Genomic DNA, 18,261 nt, shown 5'->3' on the forward strand with positions numbered 1-18,261 from the left:
ATGGATACTGATGAATGCACTTATTCTACAACGGTTGATGCTACGATTGAAATTGATGATGACGTTGTTCAGGTGAGGTATTGTGTAGTGCTTCAAGTTGGAATAGATAATGAAAATTCATAATTTAGTGTGTCCAAAAATAAGTTGAAATACAAGACACCTGAGTGTAGACGGAGCGTATTCCAAGAAAGTAGCCGATCGAAATAGTGCTCTTTCATAATTTAGCGACAAAGGCCAACCATTAATTTGGCTTAAGTAGCTATTATTCGAAATTCTGCCTAGATCTATAAAACACAGGTCAATAGGCTCTTTGGTTGCATTCAAGCAGGCATCAGCGATCACTTAAAACAAAACGCTGGGCCATTTTTCATTCAGACAACTTGCAAAAAAAGTTGACTGCGGATATCATTCACCGCTGTCTATCGAGGATTGTACAACAAAGCTGCAGAATACCCTTTGTTGCGATATTATATTGATTTAACTTAATATTTATTTACTTTACACCCTCTTGTGCGAGCTTATAGTCGTAGATACTTCTGACAAGGCTAGATCGTAGATTGGCTGAGGGTTGAGAGATAGCATTACTTCTGGAGATGTAGACCGCTGAGTGTGACGGGCTGAGAAGGCCATCTGAGGGTAGAATTCCGTGCAGCGCTATCCCTCGCACAAGAAACGTTGTACTGTTGCCTCGAATGCTTCGAATAGTCTTTCTCGTCGAAATACTACCAGGTTTTGGTGCTACGGGTTGTTGAGACCTGAACTGAGACAGGCTAAACTTTTATCGAAAGATTTTAGTAACGTTCATATTTACTGGATCTGCAAATGGATGCAGTGGATGATAACCGCGTTTCCTTTGAAACGAGCGTCTTTGAGTGCAATGAGTACAATGAATGTAGACTGCAATGCAAAGAAGACGACATTGAATTGGTGTCAGTGTAATTGTGAAGTATCAAGCTGGAGCAAATCATTGCTGTAAAGAGATCATAAAAGTACCCGATTAATAGAAAATTAAAAAGTAGCCCTTGCCTTATATATGCTTATATATGCTTAACCAGTGATGAAATCATATTCAGCGCTTCACTAGGAAAAAATTTTGGTATGATTACAAACTTTCTTAGAATTGCAAAAAATCGATGTAAATTACAAGTACAAATAGCAGAATACTATAGAAGCATGATTGTTTTCTCGATAAAACTGAAATCAATGAAAAATATCCGAGCCCTTGCCTTATATATGCTCTAGTGGCTTACTGCATTAATCCGAAATTTGACATTTTTTAACCTTGAAAGAGTTATTCTGATGCATATCGTCTTGTAATTTTCTCTCGGGTTAGGAATAAATAGTTAATTGAGAATTACGATGCTGAAATCTATCATTCTAGGGTATTAACGCTGTAGAAGTGAGTGCTAAAAAACGAGGTCCATGGATACGACCACCTCTTCGTATAGAAGATGTACGTATACGATGTCCAGACTCGCTTAGGTTTGTTTCTCACAACAACATAGCTGTGATTGCTTCGCAAAGAATGCTGTATCAAATAGGTGAAGTGTTAGTATAGTGTTTTGTAAGTTTTGCGGAAGATAAGCGAAGAAGATAAATCTATATCTGGTGCTGTTCTTCCTAAGATTCTCGTTCCGAAAGTCAGCAGGTAACTAACGTTGATCTGTAATAGTAATGTTGAAGTACTCGTACGCTGCTTGGATTCCAGAAACAAAAGTCTTGGAAAGGGTTGCAAAAGGGTAGAAGAGTTTTCATTTGTATGATTTTGGTAGAAAGTCTGAGGTTGGAGAATCAGGTGGACGTAAATCATCTGGGTTATGCCATATTCAAAGCATTGGAAAAGTATTTCTCGCTGTTCGTGTTTCGTGGTGTCTACACTGCTAGAGTTAGAATTATGTGAGTGCCACTTCCACTTGATTACGGGATCTTTCCACCGAGAAAATGATAACTTTACGAATACACTGAATAATAAAGGTAAGGATTTTAAATGTATTTAAAGATTATAATTTCATAGGATTCATGGTCTCAGCGATGAAGCTTTGACATTGCTGTGTTCACATCTAAATATGCCTTCTTATGGTTCACTCAGGAATTGGGATTCTGTTGGGATACAACTTGGGATTTCGGACACCGAGATACTGGTGAGCGATTTATTGCCTTTCACAGCAATTCTTACGGAACTTTCGAACTCAGAACTACCTTCAATTTTTTTTATGCGTCGGTGGTCTCTTGTGGCACCATTTTCTCTCGTACGAACTTCCCTAGAAAACGTAGGGTTTCTTAAATTCCAGAGATCTACTTTGGCATCGATTCGTAAAAAAAAATTCATCTTTGTTTAGAATTCTCTAGAATGAAAGTTAGGAAATTATTAGCTTTAATCAGGCACGTCTGGATTTTCACTCTTAGCTTCTTTTGTTCGAGCAGCTCTATTCTTTCCAGCTGCTGGATCAAAATTATTCCATCGCTATTGGTTGCAAGCACAGCAGTGAAAGGAAAGGCGGGGTGCCCTCCTACTTACGGAATTATGTCGTGCAGCCTCTTAGGAACTTTGAAAAATCATCCACTGCATAAGACATTCTTAGGAATTCTTCCAATTCATTATAATGTAGGCGCATTTAGTCGTTTCGACATGATCCCAAACCAATGGAAGCAGTTCTGCGGAAGTGCAGTGATCTTCCAGCAAAAGATCTCATAAAAGCGTTGCAGTCCTGCAAACGGGTCGACTTGTTATATTCTCTGCGTAAATTGCAACGTCTAGGAAAAATGGAGAAACCAGTAGGACGTAAGTTAGCGTTTCAAACCATTGTTATAAGCGTATAAATGCTTATAAGTTGACGAGGGCATGAAAATTGCTATTTGCAGGTTTTGTTGGTCTACATTCAGCGTCAATTTCAACTGCTTTCTCTCTGAATGATAGAAGTTTTGACACAAGCAGAGAAAAATGTGGGTTTTTCTTTCCTCATTTTCTGTACAATTGGAACGAGCACAAAATCCGTAACTAGAACTGTTGGTTTCAATAACTCCTAAAATTTTTATTATTCACGAAATTTCCCTATTTTCTTGGCAAAGGGTGGCACGGGAAATAAAAGTGTTTTCGTACTCTTTAGGCTGTAGAAATAGATTTTAGAATTTACGCAGAAGAATATTTATGAGGAAAAATGAAATGCAGATAGCGACAGTTTCTAACCGTTAACGGCAATTTGGGTGTATATTATTCATGAGGTGCAGACTTTTTACCACGGATCGCAACAGAGACATCGGCTATAAGGAAAATTTGCATGCGCATATAGTTGGTGTGACGCCCTCGATGGGACATTGGCCATGTCTTGACGATCGATCAATTAGACCATGGCTCCGATAACCTTCTCGGAGCTCTCTTCTCTTGATGTTTTTTTTTTCGGGAAGTTGTCCGTGACTAAAATCTCGTAGTTTTAGCAAAGTCCTTTTCTTTAACCTTATCGTTTTCCTTCTAGAGCGCCTCTAAGATTTAGATTTATAAAAATTCGTTTTCTGTCCTTCTTTTGACTAGAGATCTTCGTAGTGAAGACGTTCTAACTTCGGTTTTGTTGGCATGATCCCTTGTTGTTCAGTCACGTCTTCCATCCATGATTCCAATTTGTTGGGATTCGATCTCTGCGTAATTTTTCCGTATAAATGTGCATGGAAACACTTTTGTTGCGACTATGCTACGAAGCAATCCTAATCGTGCACGATTATTTTCAAAAAAAAAAATGCAAAAATCGAATCTCTGCAAACGAAAACCTTAAAATTGCCTTCGCAGCAGAACAACCCATAAAACTAACTGGAAAAGATTTTGTTAAGACTTTACGGCGATCCTGATCATGCATAGTTACACAAATAAAACGAATAATGATCAGAAGACAAAAAAAAATCCGCGTGAGATTATCGGTGCCATCGTCACATCAATCAATTTCTCCGGAGTTTACCACAACATGTTCGACTTCCACTATATGTTTGGGAGAGATAGAAAAGTAGAAAAGGGCGTAAGACTCTCGAAATACTCATTTTATGCCATGATCAAAACTATCTATCTATCTGATATCTGGTGCTGTTGTATGAGCACCATACTTCAGGCCGTTTTGATCTGACCATACTTAAATGCAATGTGTGAGTAACATTTTTTCCCCAGTGGATGAAATAACTTAATTTCCAGATATTCTGGTTGTTCATTATGAAGATAGTCCCGAAGAAACACGGAATTTCAAATGGTTGCGGAAAAATCTGAGGTATGTTAATAACTGAATCCAATCAAACAAAATCACCCAAAATTTGACACCCATCGTCGAAAAGTGGATGAAGTGAATACTATTATCTCTATTATCCGTGAAACTATCCAAAAACCTTTAGGCAGCATGCTTCTCACCAAGGTTTTCGCATACTTGATATAGCGGAGTTGGACATTGACGCAAATTTAACGTCTACAGTGGAAGACGCTTTTATAAGGGTGAGGAGCCGAGTGAATCTCAGGATTACTGCTCGTTTATTGTTAATTTCAGGCTCATCAGATTGTTGTCAGCTTTACGCCATCGCACATTGAGGCAGTGAAATCGAGAAGTACTGCGTGCAGGAGCGTGGTATATGTTCACGATCTTATGAATCAGGAGTTTTTCACTATGAACAGCGTTAACAAGCGATTTCGAGCAGTTATTTTCGATGTGAGTTTAAGAATGTGTAATGGCTGATCGTCTAATGTGACAGCTTCTGCTAGATTGATTCGCAATCAGCCGAGACTGCTCTGATTGAGATCGATTATTTCGATCGCATGTATTGTTGCTCTGTACAATGAAGAAGTGTTTTGCAAAAAAAAAAACTTTTTAAAGGACACACAGCTGAGTGATCTTCCGGTTGGCTGGCCACGCTCAACACTTGTGTACCATTTTCCTATCAACATGGCCGCTCTTTGCGCAAAGATCTTCAAGCGAAGCGATCTGGATAACACTAATACATTATAGGTATTCCCTTATATTGTATGTCGGGCTACGAGGTGTATGGATTTCAAGTCACTCCAAAGAGTAAACAGCACTTGCTTCCCCCCATGCTTCTATAGAAGCCCAGATGCTTATTAACTCCGGTATCCACTACGCACAATATATATATATATATATATATATACTTTATTTAGTGGTGGGTACAAGGAATTTACATATAAGCATGGATTTTAACACGTATCACCACTCAAGATGAAATTCTTCTTAAGAACGTATTGTAGTGTCGCCGTTTGTGCACAGGTATTGCCAGAAACTCAGCTGTTTTCATAATACTGGTCATCGATCCCTCATCAGGTGTATATGCATGTATCATTTGTCATGTTTCCGATTTTGTGTCAGTAAAGATACTCTTCTACTCAATAACTGTGTTAAACAGAACTAAACCGATTACTAAGCAGACTATTTATATGAAGTTTTAAACGTGAGTGAGCTTGAAAACTCAACAGAGCAAATAATTACAGATAATCACAAACTTTGACTAGCAAGCAGAAATAACGTAAAAAAGGAGAGCACTACTATGAAAGAGAAGCAAAATACCCATATACCATTAAAAAAAAAAGTACCCATTACTTGTCTGAACATTTTCAGAGCTGCCTAGGTTCTAAATTGCAAGTACAACAACGTGAGTTGCAGGGTTACCCGTATTCAGAAAGTTTCACAAAATGGAACAAACACAGCAAAGTGTGGAACAGGAACAAGCAAGGCTTCTGAACGTTTCGCTCCAGCCATATGCGCAGTTTCTGATTCATTTCTGACAAGATTACTAGAAATGAATGCAGAAAAACGCGTGTAATTTAATATACTGGCTTGTACTTTTTGAGCTCTACCAAAATGTGATGAATATTGACCATGTCGTTGCGGGAGGGGTTATCGCGGAAAATCTCATGCGATACTAATTTGGAGAATCGTTGGACATACTGCACCAGCTGAGTGAAGACGGCCTGGAGTAGATGTGATAGGAACACATTAGAAGTCAACTATCCTATGTATAATATAATACATACATAATCCAACGCCTTAAGTAATATAATACATACATAATCCAACGCCTTAAGCCGCAGTTAGTTCTTAGTAGTTAGTTCTTAAGCTCGAATTAGCTTAAAGAAGACAAGGACCTTTGCAACAATCAAAAATCACCTGTAAAATGTTAGTGCCATTTTTAAAGTTCGTGAACGACTTCACAACTTCTCCATTGATGGCATCGATAGAACGGCGCCAGTTCGCAGAAAAAGACTGCACCACTGCCGTTAGCTTATCTAAAACAACAAATTCTTTGAATTAGAAACTGAAATGGAAGCTTCCTAATCCTGGTAAGTAAATATGCAGAATGAAGCAAAGGACGAAAATAATGCTGCCCCAATGAAGGGAGGAAACTTCAAGAACAGTTTGCATGATTAAATCAGTCATCAATCATTTCGTGTGAGATAACTATCAAAATTCAGCTCACCGTTGTATCTAACAAGTAGATGGGTATGCCCTTGTTGTACTAAGGGTTCACATTCGCTCACAAACGAAAGCAGTGGCGAGAAATGTGGCTGCAACGTGGCCTAAAGAAGAAACTAATTCCAAACCTTTAATAGTAATTTCGTAAATAAGCGTAACCAGTATTGCAGAGGCACAAGGAACTAGAGGAAGAACACACCTCCACAAACTCTCCAATAGCCTTCTGCTCTAACTCATGAATAATTGAATGTATTCTGCTGTCCTGGACAACTCGCTCCTAAAAACTTGTTGAGAAGCATAATACGAGGAAGATTAGGCAAGAAAACTTTAAAAATCTCTCACTTTTACCCCCTGGCGATTAACTATAGTTATCGCCTTTAATTAATGCAATTATGCTACAACGAAATCACGTTAAGTATCAGCTACAGAATCCACAATATCGCTAATCTAAGTCACTACATGTTTGCTATTCAAGCGTCTCACCCAACATTTCAAGACTAAAAGCAGAAAGTAGTTCATTTCTTCGCTTTAAACTTACATCAATGATAGTTAGCGTTAGATCGTAGTTGTTTATCAGAAAAACAAGTCGATCCCTTGTGGATGGCAGAGTTGCTGACATTCGCAACAGTAACTGCTCCACAGCATCTTCACACGACTCCAAAATGGCTTCCATCTTCTGGCCGACCTTCAAATACTGAGCACTAGTCGCAAAAATATGTAAAATGTGGATGCAACGGTTAAGAAAAGTGTTCTCAGGTATTGTAACGGGAAAAGTTAACCTCACGTCCACTAGATTCTGTAACAACCAGGAACGCGCATGTCAACTCAGCATAGCGTCTTACTATCTGAAAATAGCGAACTTTTATTTCACGGGAACAAACACGTTCTCTTCTCTCTTACATAATGTGGTCGAGTGTCGACAGGTGTCTGCATACGCTTAACGTCAAGCGCTTTGACGCTGTCGTTATGCATTTGCATTACATGGGCCAGTCTGGTCCACAGCTGGTTCGAAATGGTTTCCCAGTACCTAAAGACAAAATGATAAGCAAAATTTATTAGAACAAATGTGCACCTGCAGCAACGAGTTATAAAAGCTAAAACGGGTGTAACAAAAGTATCCAACTTTTACGAACATGTGGAATAATAGTTGTGGATATTTCTAAAGGTCGTTGTACGACGTGTTCAGGAACATGGCACGAAATTGAAAATGTTATGGAAGGTATAAGTTTTAATGGAAGTTAAATAGCTACGGACGATAAATTAAGAACATTGAAGAATGTATTTGATGAGAAAAGGTTTGCGACAGTATGAGAAAAATAAATGACAAGTTATCAGTCAGCAGTTAATTAGCATGTGAACAACATACGGCATATTGCATCCTTGCAAATGTACGAACTCACCCGCTCATCGATGGTATTTCTCGCTCCGCGAGCAATCGGTGGAATTTGTCGCACAAACAGATACACAAGTGTAGACTTATGCAGTCAAAATTAATGGCGATTTTCTCGTCGAACGCACGGATCAGATGAGCAATGGCTCTACCCATCACCTTGAAAGAAAATGACAAGTTCCAAAAAAAAAAATAGAAGCATTAACGGTTGCCACACCTTCGCATGCAAATCTACAGCAGCTTGCCCGGATACCATGAAGAAATCTGTGAGAAATAGGAACTCGTGGCTACAGTGGTCAACGAAAGCCAAGTGGATTGATCGAAAGAGAGCTTCGAATTGAAACTAGAACCAAACTGATATATTCAAAAGTGAAAAGAAACTAGATGAACTATTATAAGAAATATGTGAACAAACAGAAAAGGAAACAATCTTGACTAAGATAATTTCAGCAAACCTTCTGACTGGACTCCTGAGCAGCATGGGGAACAATAAGTGGATTCAGGAAGTCGTGCGTTAATATTTGTTGTCTTGATCCAAGCGAGAACACAGTTGCCCTATTCCTATGCTAAAAATATACTCGCATTAGTTATCTGGTTCTTTATTTGCACAATAACAATTTCCACTCTGATTTCAATTAGCATACATGTGGCTTTGCAGCAAACAGTCCTGTAAGTCCACTCGATTTCACTGAGTCTTCCGCACCGAGAAGATCTTCCTTGGAAGCAGCATCCGACATCTAAAGTAATAAATGTCGATTTTTACAACACACATATTTGAGCAATGGAAAAGAAAAGACTGTACCATTGGGAACAATACAAGAAAACCCACCATAAGCTTGAAAAGACGAGATATATAAGCCTTAAAGTAGGAGAAGAACATCTTGCTGATGGTGTCCACGTATTCTTCTTGCACCTAATTTTCAGTGAATTGTAATACGTATTTTTAAACAGCAAAAATCTTATTTATGGACGATAATCTGGGTTTTCATACCTCCTGGGCGATGTTGCTTTCGTTGGCTGAAAGAAACTCGAAGAAGAAGCGATATTTTAACAGCTGATGCTGAGGCACTTGATAGTTCGACAGGGGTTTGCGAAACATATAAATCTTGTTCAAAACCCATTCTCGTATCTTCTCGATTGCCTGAATCAAAATTGATTGCCAATTGTTGAGAAAATGCTGGGCAATGTGGCGCGAAATTTCAGGACACACCTTGAATTTGAGACTTTCTAACACTCCCATCACGTCGTAAACAGCACGAGCATCTTTGAATTCTTGGGCGCGAACGAAGCTAATCTTATGTTGAAGCTCGTGTAACTGCTCAAGGAAGGCTCTGTCATTCACATCAGTTTCCATAATCACTCTAAAAGATTTTGAGAACATTTTAACTACAAGTACGTTCAAAAATGACAAGAAGAAAGAGAAACACACTTGATCATGTTTTGTGGGACAATAATGTCATCGACGAACTGACTGAGTTCTCCTCGGACCTTTTGGCGATTCTCTAGCTCCTGAACACCTACTTCGAAGTTTTCAAGAATAACACCACAAAAACTTCCAAACTTGCTAAATATCAAATGAAGGATGAAAATTGGGAAAGGAACACTTCCTGTGACATATTTAAAGTTCTTTTTTTTCAAGAGCAGGCAGAAAAAAGAAGCAGTTTCGACGACAAGAAAGAAGTAATTTTAGAACGACTTCATAGTTTCCAATTTTCTTCAGACGTCCCCATTCCAAACAGAGACGAATGGCTTCGACTCTTTGATACTGACATTTTACACACTTCGTTGAATACCAACGAATATGAAGATTAGAAAATGTGCTCACCTGATTTATTGAGACTGACTGATCTTGTAGTCTTTTCATATCTTCGCTTATTGTTCCCAAATCGTCTTGGAATCCGAGCAACATCTTTTCAAGCCGCTTAAAGATAGTGATGATAAAGAAGAAATAGCGGTTAGCGTAACTCTGCCTTACAACGAGAAGAAAATGTTTATTGATAGGTACATGTGCGGAAAGATACGGCCGCAAATACAATCTCATGTTAAAACAAGCTTCTTTTTCGAGGAGAAAAAGCAAACGACTAAATGAGGGCTAGGATAGCGGAGGAAGTTTCAATTTCGTCAACGATTCAAAACTGAAATTTCTTCACATTTCATTTCATCGTAATATTTTAATTTTTTCAAGTCGAAGATTTCAAGAGTATCTACATACCTCGAACACCTGGTCACAAGCAACGATTTGATTATGAAGATCTGTTAACTTGTCTGCATTTTGAATACATTCTCGAACAGCTATTCTGTGTGCTTCTGTAAGTTCCTCCTTTACTTGCGCTGAAAAGGAGGAATATACACATGTAACTAACATATAAACACAACTTCTCATTACATATAAGTCACGAACGCTATCCAGAGCAGTCAATTCTTCTAAAATAAGTTCCGACGAAAAAAAAAACGACGGTTTCTCTAGAGTTACAAAGAACCAACCAGAGAAATCACAGAGATCTTGACCAGCGGATAAAGCTCCCCGAACTACACTTTCGTCAGCTACAGTCAACTCGGAAAGGCAGTCCTCCAGCGCCTTCAACTTATCTGTAGGCTTACCCTTTCTAGCATTCATCTAAATTGAGATAGTAAGTTCCCTTCAAGTTCTTTTTATTGAAAACATCACAAAGAAGGATTCAAAACATTTCCCCTCAATTACGAACTATATTTTAACATAACCCACAATGAAATCCTCCCAGGAATGAGCGATCGTTAAGCGCTGTGTGTTGGCGCAGCGCTCTCATATTAGAGCAACGAATTCGTCCCTGGTATTCAGGGTGCGGTCGCGTGTTTTTTTATTCACCGCTGGTCACCCAACCATAAAAGTTCGATCTTCTTTGAATCTTTGCTTAATATCTGCAAATTGTCGATTGTCAATGTAAGCAAGAGCTAAGATTGTCAACACTCTTCATTACGACTATCGTTTCGTTTCGTTGTCGTTGCCTTCCTCAGAGCCTTCAACATCATACCGATGATGCTCACTTATCGTGTCCTCCCTGCAGGTCAAGTAGTTATGGGGATGGTCGGCTTGTAGTAGCTCTTGCTTGATATGTACTAACACAACTTCGCCTTCGTTGGTACTCTTCGATCGTCTGTGGCAATAAAGATTCACCTAACCTCTTAGTATTCATTGGAACGATACGGGCCAAGATCCCAAGAATCTCCGCACCTTACACATTTTGGTTCCGTTGGCTGAAAATGGCGCACGGAGACGATTGCGCTCTGAAGTGTGGGAACTGTGGCCTCAACCACAATTTCCTACTTTTCAACAACAGAAGGTCCCACCAGCCTGCGAAGCGGCCCCGCCGGAATTAGAAAGATCGCCACCACCAACCGCCCATCAACGCCGTCGCCATCAAGCAATCGCCAATCGACATCACCAGGCACTCCACCAATAACGCCAGCCAATCAACGCCAGCTCGTCATCACGCCACCGATGCCGCTCGCCGAGGAAAACAAGTTCAAACCCTTGTGATGAAATATGACTAATAATTATTGTTTGTCCAACTTTGATTTGTACATGTGTTTGTTGTGTCTCCGCGCCGCACAGCATCATCATACCGATGGTGGTCACTTATCGTGTCCTCACTGCAAGTCAAGTGGTTATAAGCGTGGCTCGCTTCTAGTAGCTCTTGCCTGGTATGTGCTAACACAACTTCGGCTTCGTTGGTACTGTGCGGTCATCTGTGGCAGTAAAAAATCACTGAATCACCTAGTCTATTCATAGGGACGATACGATCTCAAGTCTCCGCACCCTACACATTCTGTTCTTGCCGCTTACGCAACTGCACCGTGTCTTGTATCGTTTCGTCCCGACTATATCTGGATAATGAAGGAGAATTTAGCGTGATTTCGCTCATATTCGTTAACTAAATCCCTATCCCTATCAATTCCTAGTGTGCTGCTAACTCCCTTAGTTTCATGTTATGCGGCTCCTAAACGAATGTCATTTGAAAGTGATACCAGAAGATAACGTTTGTGTAACAGTCGATGGGAATGAGTGCAATTATAATTGCGGAACTTCGCAGTTCAAAAGAAAAGCAAACAGTGTGACTAAATTAATTAGTATGACAGGGTGTAAAGGCATCACCCCACGAATCTGAGGTTGTACGGAATTCAAGTGGAGTATTCGTATACAAGATCGTAGATTAAGGAGAGGAGGGGGGTGTTTCCGCCCATTCCTTCCTAACTGCCGTAAAGAACGGCCCGCAAGATACGGAACCGGGCGTTCCGGCGCGCTATTTTCTACAAGAAGTTCGATTGGAGCGTGCCATCCGTGTGCAGGCGCAGCATCTTCCGGGACGTTTTTTGCGGCAATTAGGAAGAAATGGAAGGAATCACTCCCCTCTCTATAATCTACTATCCCGTATACGAATACTTCACCTGAAATTCGTACCACCTCAGATTCGGTGAGTGATGCCTTTAAGGAGAGTCGAAGATGAACAATGAACTGTATCACCTCATTCCTGGCAAAGAAAAGAATTTGCCTGGACTTTTGCTGATTGCTTATTCAGGGTACAGTACTGTCAAAAGAGGTTGGACCGAATCAGGACATTCAAATATTTCACTTCAATGGTAGTCGGACAATTCCACTGAGATCGATTTTTATTTTCAAAATTTCAAATGAAACTTTAATCATGTAATAATGATAAGGATTACATCACATAAAATACACCATTTTTGTACTTTGCAGCTTTTCCCAATTCAGGCTTCATCTTCAATGGTACTAGACGTGTGTAGAACGAGATTGTAAGAATAAGTGCCAGGCTTAACGTGCAGATTTGGGTGACCATAACGTACTTGTATCCTGAGATCTGGAACAGATATCTGAAAAAGAAAAACTTTTTTCTTTGAAATTATTCATTATCGCGCACAAGTTATAATTAATTATACATACGTTGTTAAAATTGGTGCAAAAAATTGAGAAACGCTTCCTCCAAATGAATGGATACCCTGCATCATACCCTTAATTTCAATTGATGACTATGGTAGGAATAATCGAAGGCTTCCCCTATTCACTAAACCAATCCTGCAAAGTTACTACAAAGGGATACCTGCTTACGAGGTCCAAGAATTTGAGAGTAGAGTGTCGCTGAGGGTGACCCTGTGAATGGAAAAGAAACTCCAAAGAAGAAGACAAAGCAGATTAAATAGATTGGGAACGGAACTCTAACAGAGGTTTCACACCATTTATATGAACGCAGGCATCCTCCAACTTCTGTGGTGTTTTTTCCTGTAACACGGTACCTTTTATAGACTAATTCGGCGATATATTTGCCCTAATATTTTCGGATCATGAAGCTATCATTCGAATTTGAACGCTTCATAATTAGAGAAAAATTATAATAATTAGAGAAATACACTTCCGAGGTTTCAAGAGGAGAGAACTTGGAGATTGCTGGACAGCATACCGCCACGATTTTTCCCATTGAAAGCTGATGATGTTACCTTCGGGGATATAGTCTAGTGGTCCTGGATAGAATGGCCATGGATAGTTGAAAATATGAAACAGAAGGAACACACTGACGCCAAATATTATTTGTTTCCGTTTTTCGCTGGAAAAAGCATTGAGAATAAGAGGAAAATTGAAAGAAAGTAAGTTCCTGAAGAGGTTCTCAAAGGACAAAAAAGTGACAAGGATGTGGATGTGGGAGGTGAAGATCGAGAAAAATACAGACCAAATCCCATTATACTAATTTATTCGCAAGTAGATGTAATTTGAAATTTTTTTTAAAGGAGGACAGATAGGTAATTGAGTATTCAAGAGTTACATTTGGCCTATACGTGTGTATCCAATCAGGAAACTATTCCCAGAAGAAACAAGGCAGGACGCCGTTTGAAAGATCCCATTATATAAAACTGCATCTGAGTCCTTCCAGTTATACATAGCAACCGACCATGGCGTTGAGATCCTGAAGCACGAATGCAGTAGCAATAACACTAATTTACCACTGTATTTGAAAACTAGGTACTTAGATTGAGTCCTAACGAATCAAGAGAGTTACAAAAACTTCTACGAGCTTCTTCAAAACCCCAAACTATGCCCGATGAATTTCGCCTCAAATCAAGATGTGGATGAGCTGCGAGAGTAGAGAATTCCAGTTTTAAGGAATCCCTAGCAGCGTAGAAAATAACGAAGAAACTTTAATTGAAATTCCACAAACATTGTCAAATTAAATAGATGACCGCTTAAAAAGCATTTTGTTTTCTTCTTGACTAAAGTTATCTGGAATATGTAGCTTCGTCCGCAAAAAGGAATTCCGTTCGTCCTGTATGGAACTCCCGAAAAACAGTAAGCATTCGGAAGTATGATTCGGGGAAAAGATGGATTTTGTTGCAGTGTTTGAAAAGTCTGGATTTTCCCGACTTTTTGACTTTCAAGATCTTTTATTGTAAAGTGTTTGATACGTTTCTATTTTTATGGAAGCTTGAAAATAATTTTTTTTTGAAACCTGGAAACGTAGGTCAGTCGAGAAATGTTTTTTTAAAATCATTTTGGCAATATAAATAAAAACTTTTATGGGACTTATTCTCTTACACTTCTATGTTAGTGGCCACCATACATGATACTACCCACAAATAAATGCATATTAGTGCTGGAATAACGTCGAATTTTGGAATTACCATAAACGGATCCGCTAAATAAAAACAAATCAAAATACATGTTGTGTGTTATCTGTACACCACCAAGAAATTAATCTTCTCACCATTCCTATCTTCGTCCTTAATTATCCCAGCGTATTCTTCCTTGAAAAGAAACTTAACTATGAAACAACAGATCACCGACAAGACCACCATAAATAATGGTGGGACAGTGTACATATTGAATACTACTCGACCAATCCTCAGTCCCGATTCTCCGATTGGTGTGAAAATCGCCTGAAGGAAGGAAATTAGCACTAACTACATGGTATATAAAAATTATAATCGAAATGAAGAGATAAATTTTTAATAGCAGATTCTTTAAAACTGCAGAATTGTAACTTGTGTATATAAATTTCGAGGGGACCTATCTCAGATTACATTCAATGATTTGGAAAAAAAATGGTATGGAAACCCTTCTATTAGTTTCCAAATGTGATATTAAATTTGAAAATGAATATTGTGGATTTCCTGCGTAACATCCATACCTGTATTGCTGGGCCAAAGGAAAGACCAAGAACGTATCCAGCTGTACCGAACGATACCGCTCGTAGACGGTCACGTGAGGTAGATGCCGTAGCAGCATAGGATCTAAGGACTGATAAGGTCCCTGGAGCATGTCATTTCTTTTTTACTTTTTTTTGCTTGAAGTCAATAAGTTATTGCTACCTGCGCCAAATCCAGTTATCAATCTTGCTGCCATCATAATCCACTTCTGGCCTGATGTGAACACAGGCAGTAGAGCAAAAATGCCTTGACCTAAAAATCAAAATTGTTCAAAAATTAAAAATCAACGTACGATTAAAAGCTGAGGTCCTCGGAGCCCCACTGCACAGTAAGGAATTTGATCAGATTTCCGCGCTCAGGAATAGAAGAGAATCCGGGTCTTATCGGGAAAAAGTAAACGAATGAAGTTCGCGTGGACGTTCATACTCTTGTGGAACGAAGAGCTCTGGGTGAGGTGTTATGCTTACCAAACGAAAGTGAAAGACAGTATAAAAAAGACTAAAACTGGCTGTTTTTTTGTGAAGGGAGGTGCGAAAAGTGTTGTAAAAATTGTTGCCGCAGCAGCACAGCAGCTTTTGCACGGGTTGCATATTGCGAATTATTGCGCACTTAGAGACAGGGTATCCCGACTTTGACATGGTGCGGAACCTACAGCGAAAGCGTTGAGTTCGAATAGTACAGTGGAGAACCCAGCATGGTTCCGCTCATGTTCCCCTAACGCGCCATTCTTGAGCACGTGCCGCATCCAAGAGCGAGCGGTCGACGGTCGATGAAGTCTCCTCACCAGCCCATTCTAGTGGGATCATTGGAGCGCGTTCTAACGCAATTAGTAGGATGTAAAGCGATGCCGTTCCCACGCCATTCTTTTAGGACAATTAGGGAATGATGACCGGAACCACACTTGGTTCCGCTATTTACTATCCGAACTCTACGCTTTCTCAGTAGGTTCCGTACCACGTTTAAATCGTGATACTCCGCCTTTAAATGACGAAAGTTACGTGGATTTTTGACAGGGCTGCTAACACATGTTGGTAGTGGACATGCTGGGTTACTGTAAATGCAAATAGTGCGGTGTATCAACAGAAAAATAGAACATTGTGCAGCGGAAGCTGTTGCCGATGTTGTTCCTTTACCAGCCGACAGTATTTCGTGGCTGAACACAGCTTCACTAGATGCGGTAACGGGACCCGCAGCCGCAGGGCTCTTTCTACGGTAGCTTTCCCGTGGCCGACATATATGAAGGGTAGCGCTAATGACTCGGAGAACTCGGTTCTATTTACCTCGCACTTCTTTTTCATGCTTTTGATTTTGCACATTTCCGCTTGAAGGGGCTTGAATTATCGTTTCATGCATTTTCGAAAGTAATTTGAAATCATGTGGACCGGAAAACCGGAAAGAAGGGCTGCGCGGAACTTGAACAGCAGCTGCGACACCGCACAACATCTTCTAGTTGCGCACCTCAGCCATGGATCCATGTAATCATCTGACTTATCCCTTTGTCGCATAAATATTTAAACCTTTTACCACCTGTAATGGTGCTCATGTAAAGGCGGGTGTAGCGCAGTCGTTAAGAGGGCCCACAGTAACTGCACTATGGATCAATGGTTCGAAACTGCCTTACTTCAAGTGCTGTCCGAGTATAGTTATCAAGTACACAATGGTTTGAGTGATTCAAAAAATTTTGTATAAAATCTCAATCCTACCCTGAAGACCGCAAGGTGAAAAATTTATTCTATGGACGCAAAGCGTACGTCCACTTACCAATAATCATTACAATCATTCCTACAATAACAGGAGCTTGGATGGACATAGTTTTCTGGTTCCAGAACCCAAACAGTGGGTTGGCCTAGAAGAAATTTCATTCAGTTTTGCGTAGTAATAAGAAGAAATGAAAACTCACTATAGAACATCCTAAGCTACATGCTGCAATTACCCATCCCAAAAAATCGACTGTAGCCGTAGGATCTATCTTGAAATTTGCAAATAATATTCGATAAAATAAGCGATAAAATATTATTCGATAAATAATAATAAGGGCAGTGTGGACTTTTCGAAATCTTCTAAAATATCAAGATACACCCACAAGGCTGAGATATGGCCACATTGACATGTAGTAAATCGATGTCTGGATCCCTACAATGAACTGAATACCGATTGAAATCCATATCGATCTCCATGGTGATGTCCTCTCATTTTCCATGGGCATGAAGCTGAAATATTTGAGATCACAATCACGCACAAAAATGGACGACTTGCAGTAATAAAACGCTTGTCATTATCCCGTCCAAGAGGGAGATACGGAAAACAAAAACGTCGACAGTTTCTTGAAACCAGTGTCAACAAATAACAACAATTTAAGAGTTAAACAACCATTTCAGATAATCCTGCTGGCAGTGTCAGTTAACAAGCTTTCTATAGCCACACAAACGTTAACCAGAACAATCGGAATACTCCAGAAGATTATTTCACGGCATTCCTTGATGAGAGAAATAGCAGATTCTTCGAGAAGGTAGGTGAGGGTACAAGAAGTGCAAACAGAAGGCACATTTCAACGTTTAACAGCTAACATTATTTACCATGGAACATCAAGCGAAAACGTTGAAGGTGAACGTCATTTAAAAACAACACGATGAATCCAATCTTTGATTTTTTATTATGCTTTTATTGTGCTTTTTTTAAGCTATTAGCATTTATTATGCTTAGCAGTAAATTGATAAATTAGTTATACATACGGATTTGTGCTGAGTATGAATTTGTTGTCTCGTTCTTGCCAACACAAATAAATAAGTTACAAACAACCGATAAAGTAAACACGTCTTCTATCTTCTCCTCTCTCCGACAAAATAAAATGTACTGTATCCACTGCATGGGAAGTGTCGGTCTAGCAATCTAGCGAACTTAGACGGACAAATCTCGTAACACGTAAGCTTCCCGATATCTTGCTCGTATTTTCTAATGCCACAGGACCATATCCAGAATCTTAAATCTTAGGTCGCAACGCAAGAATCCAAGATCAGTCACTGCAGGACTTACTTACTATTATTCTATTCTATTATTATTATTGTACTATTATTCTATTATTATTATTCTCTGAGACCATTCTGAAGACCTTTGATCGTGAAGCATTTGTTCTTCTTTTTCGTTCATTCAATCTTTTCTGCCTGAACTGCTGATATTCGGTGCTACTTCTGATGATAACGTTATGCGTTATTTTTTTGATATATTTTA

General features: G+C 39.4%; 2 protein-coding genes across 4 annotated transcripts; one reads left to right on the forward strand and one right to left on the reverse strand.

Annotated features, from left to right (window-relative positions):
* RB195_000171 (uncharacterized protein) lies at positions 1-4,973 on the forward strand (the record flags this gene model as incomplete). Its single annotated transcript, XM_013446659.2, has 9 exons — positions 1-72; positions 1,382-1,482; positions 2,015-2,141; positions 2,620-2,782; positions 2,863-2,943; positions 4,175-4,247; positions 4,369-4,465; positions 4,518-4,676; positions 4,842-4,973. 9 exons carry the CDS (start codon positions 1-3, stop codon positions 4,971-4,973), a joined length of 1,005 nt encoding a protein of 334 aa, XP_013302113.2.
* Positions 4,974-5,803: 830 nt separating this feature from the next.
* RB195_000172 (uncharacterized protein) lies at positions 5,804-17,239 on the reverse strand (the record flags this gene model as incomplete). Of its 3 annotated transcripts, XM_064196360.1 has the most annotated exons (31): positions 5,804-5,950; positions 6,147-6,265; positions 6,457-6,556; positions 6,652-6,729; positions 6,991-7,137; positions 7,232-7,297; positions 7,353-7,479; positions 7,853-8,001; positions 8,060-8,185; positions 8,298-8,408; positions 8,487-8,579; positions 8,672-8,755; positions 8,834-8,983; positions 9,053-9,203; positions 9,272-9,351; positions 9,668-9,763; positions 10,055-10,173; positions 10,327-10,459; positions 10,568-10,623; positions 12,560-12,711; positions 12,782-12,849; positions 12,939-13,117; positions 13,333-13,439; positions 13,656-13,796; positions 14,423-14,522; positions 14,592-14,763; positions 15,015-15,136; positions 15,196-15,285; positions 16,795-16,879; positions 16,934-17,002; positions 17,117-17,233. In XM_064196360.1, the coding sequence occupies 31 exons, from the start codon at positions 17,231-17,233 to the stop codon at positions 5,804-5,806; spliced, it is 3,534 nt and encodes a 1,177-aa protein (XP_064052239.1). The 3 variants fall into 3 exon arrangements, with proteins under 3 accessions (XP_064052239.1, XP_064052240.1, XP_064052241.1); XM_064196358.1 differs by lacking the exons at positions 10,568-10,623; positions 12,560-12,711; positions 12,782-12,849; ... (8 more) ...; positions 16,934-17,002; positions 17,117-17,233; XM_064196359.1 differs by lacking the exons at positions 5,804-5,950; positions 6,147-6,265; positions 6,457-6,556; ... (14 more) ...; positions 10,327-10,459; positions 10,568-10,623 and having other exon boundaries at positions 12,540-12,711; positions 17,117-17,239.
* Positions 17,240-18,261: the final 1,022 nt, after the last annotated feature.

This window comes from Necator americanus, chromosome IV (assembly GCF_031761385.1).
Source record: "Necator americanus strain Aroian chromosome IV, whole genome shotgun sequence".
NCBI lineage: Eukaryota > Metazoa > Nematoda > Chromadorea > Rhabditida > Ancylostomatidae > Necator > Necator americanus.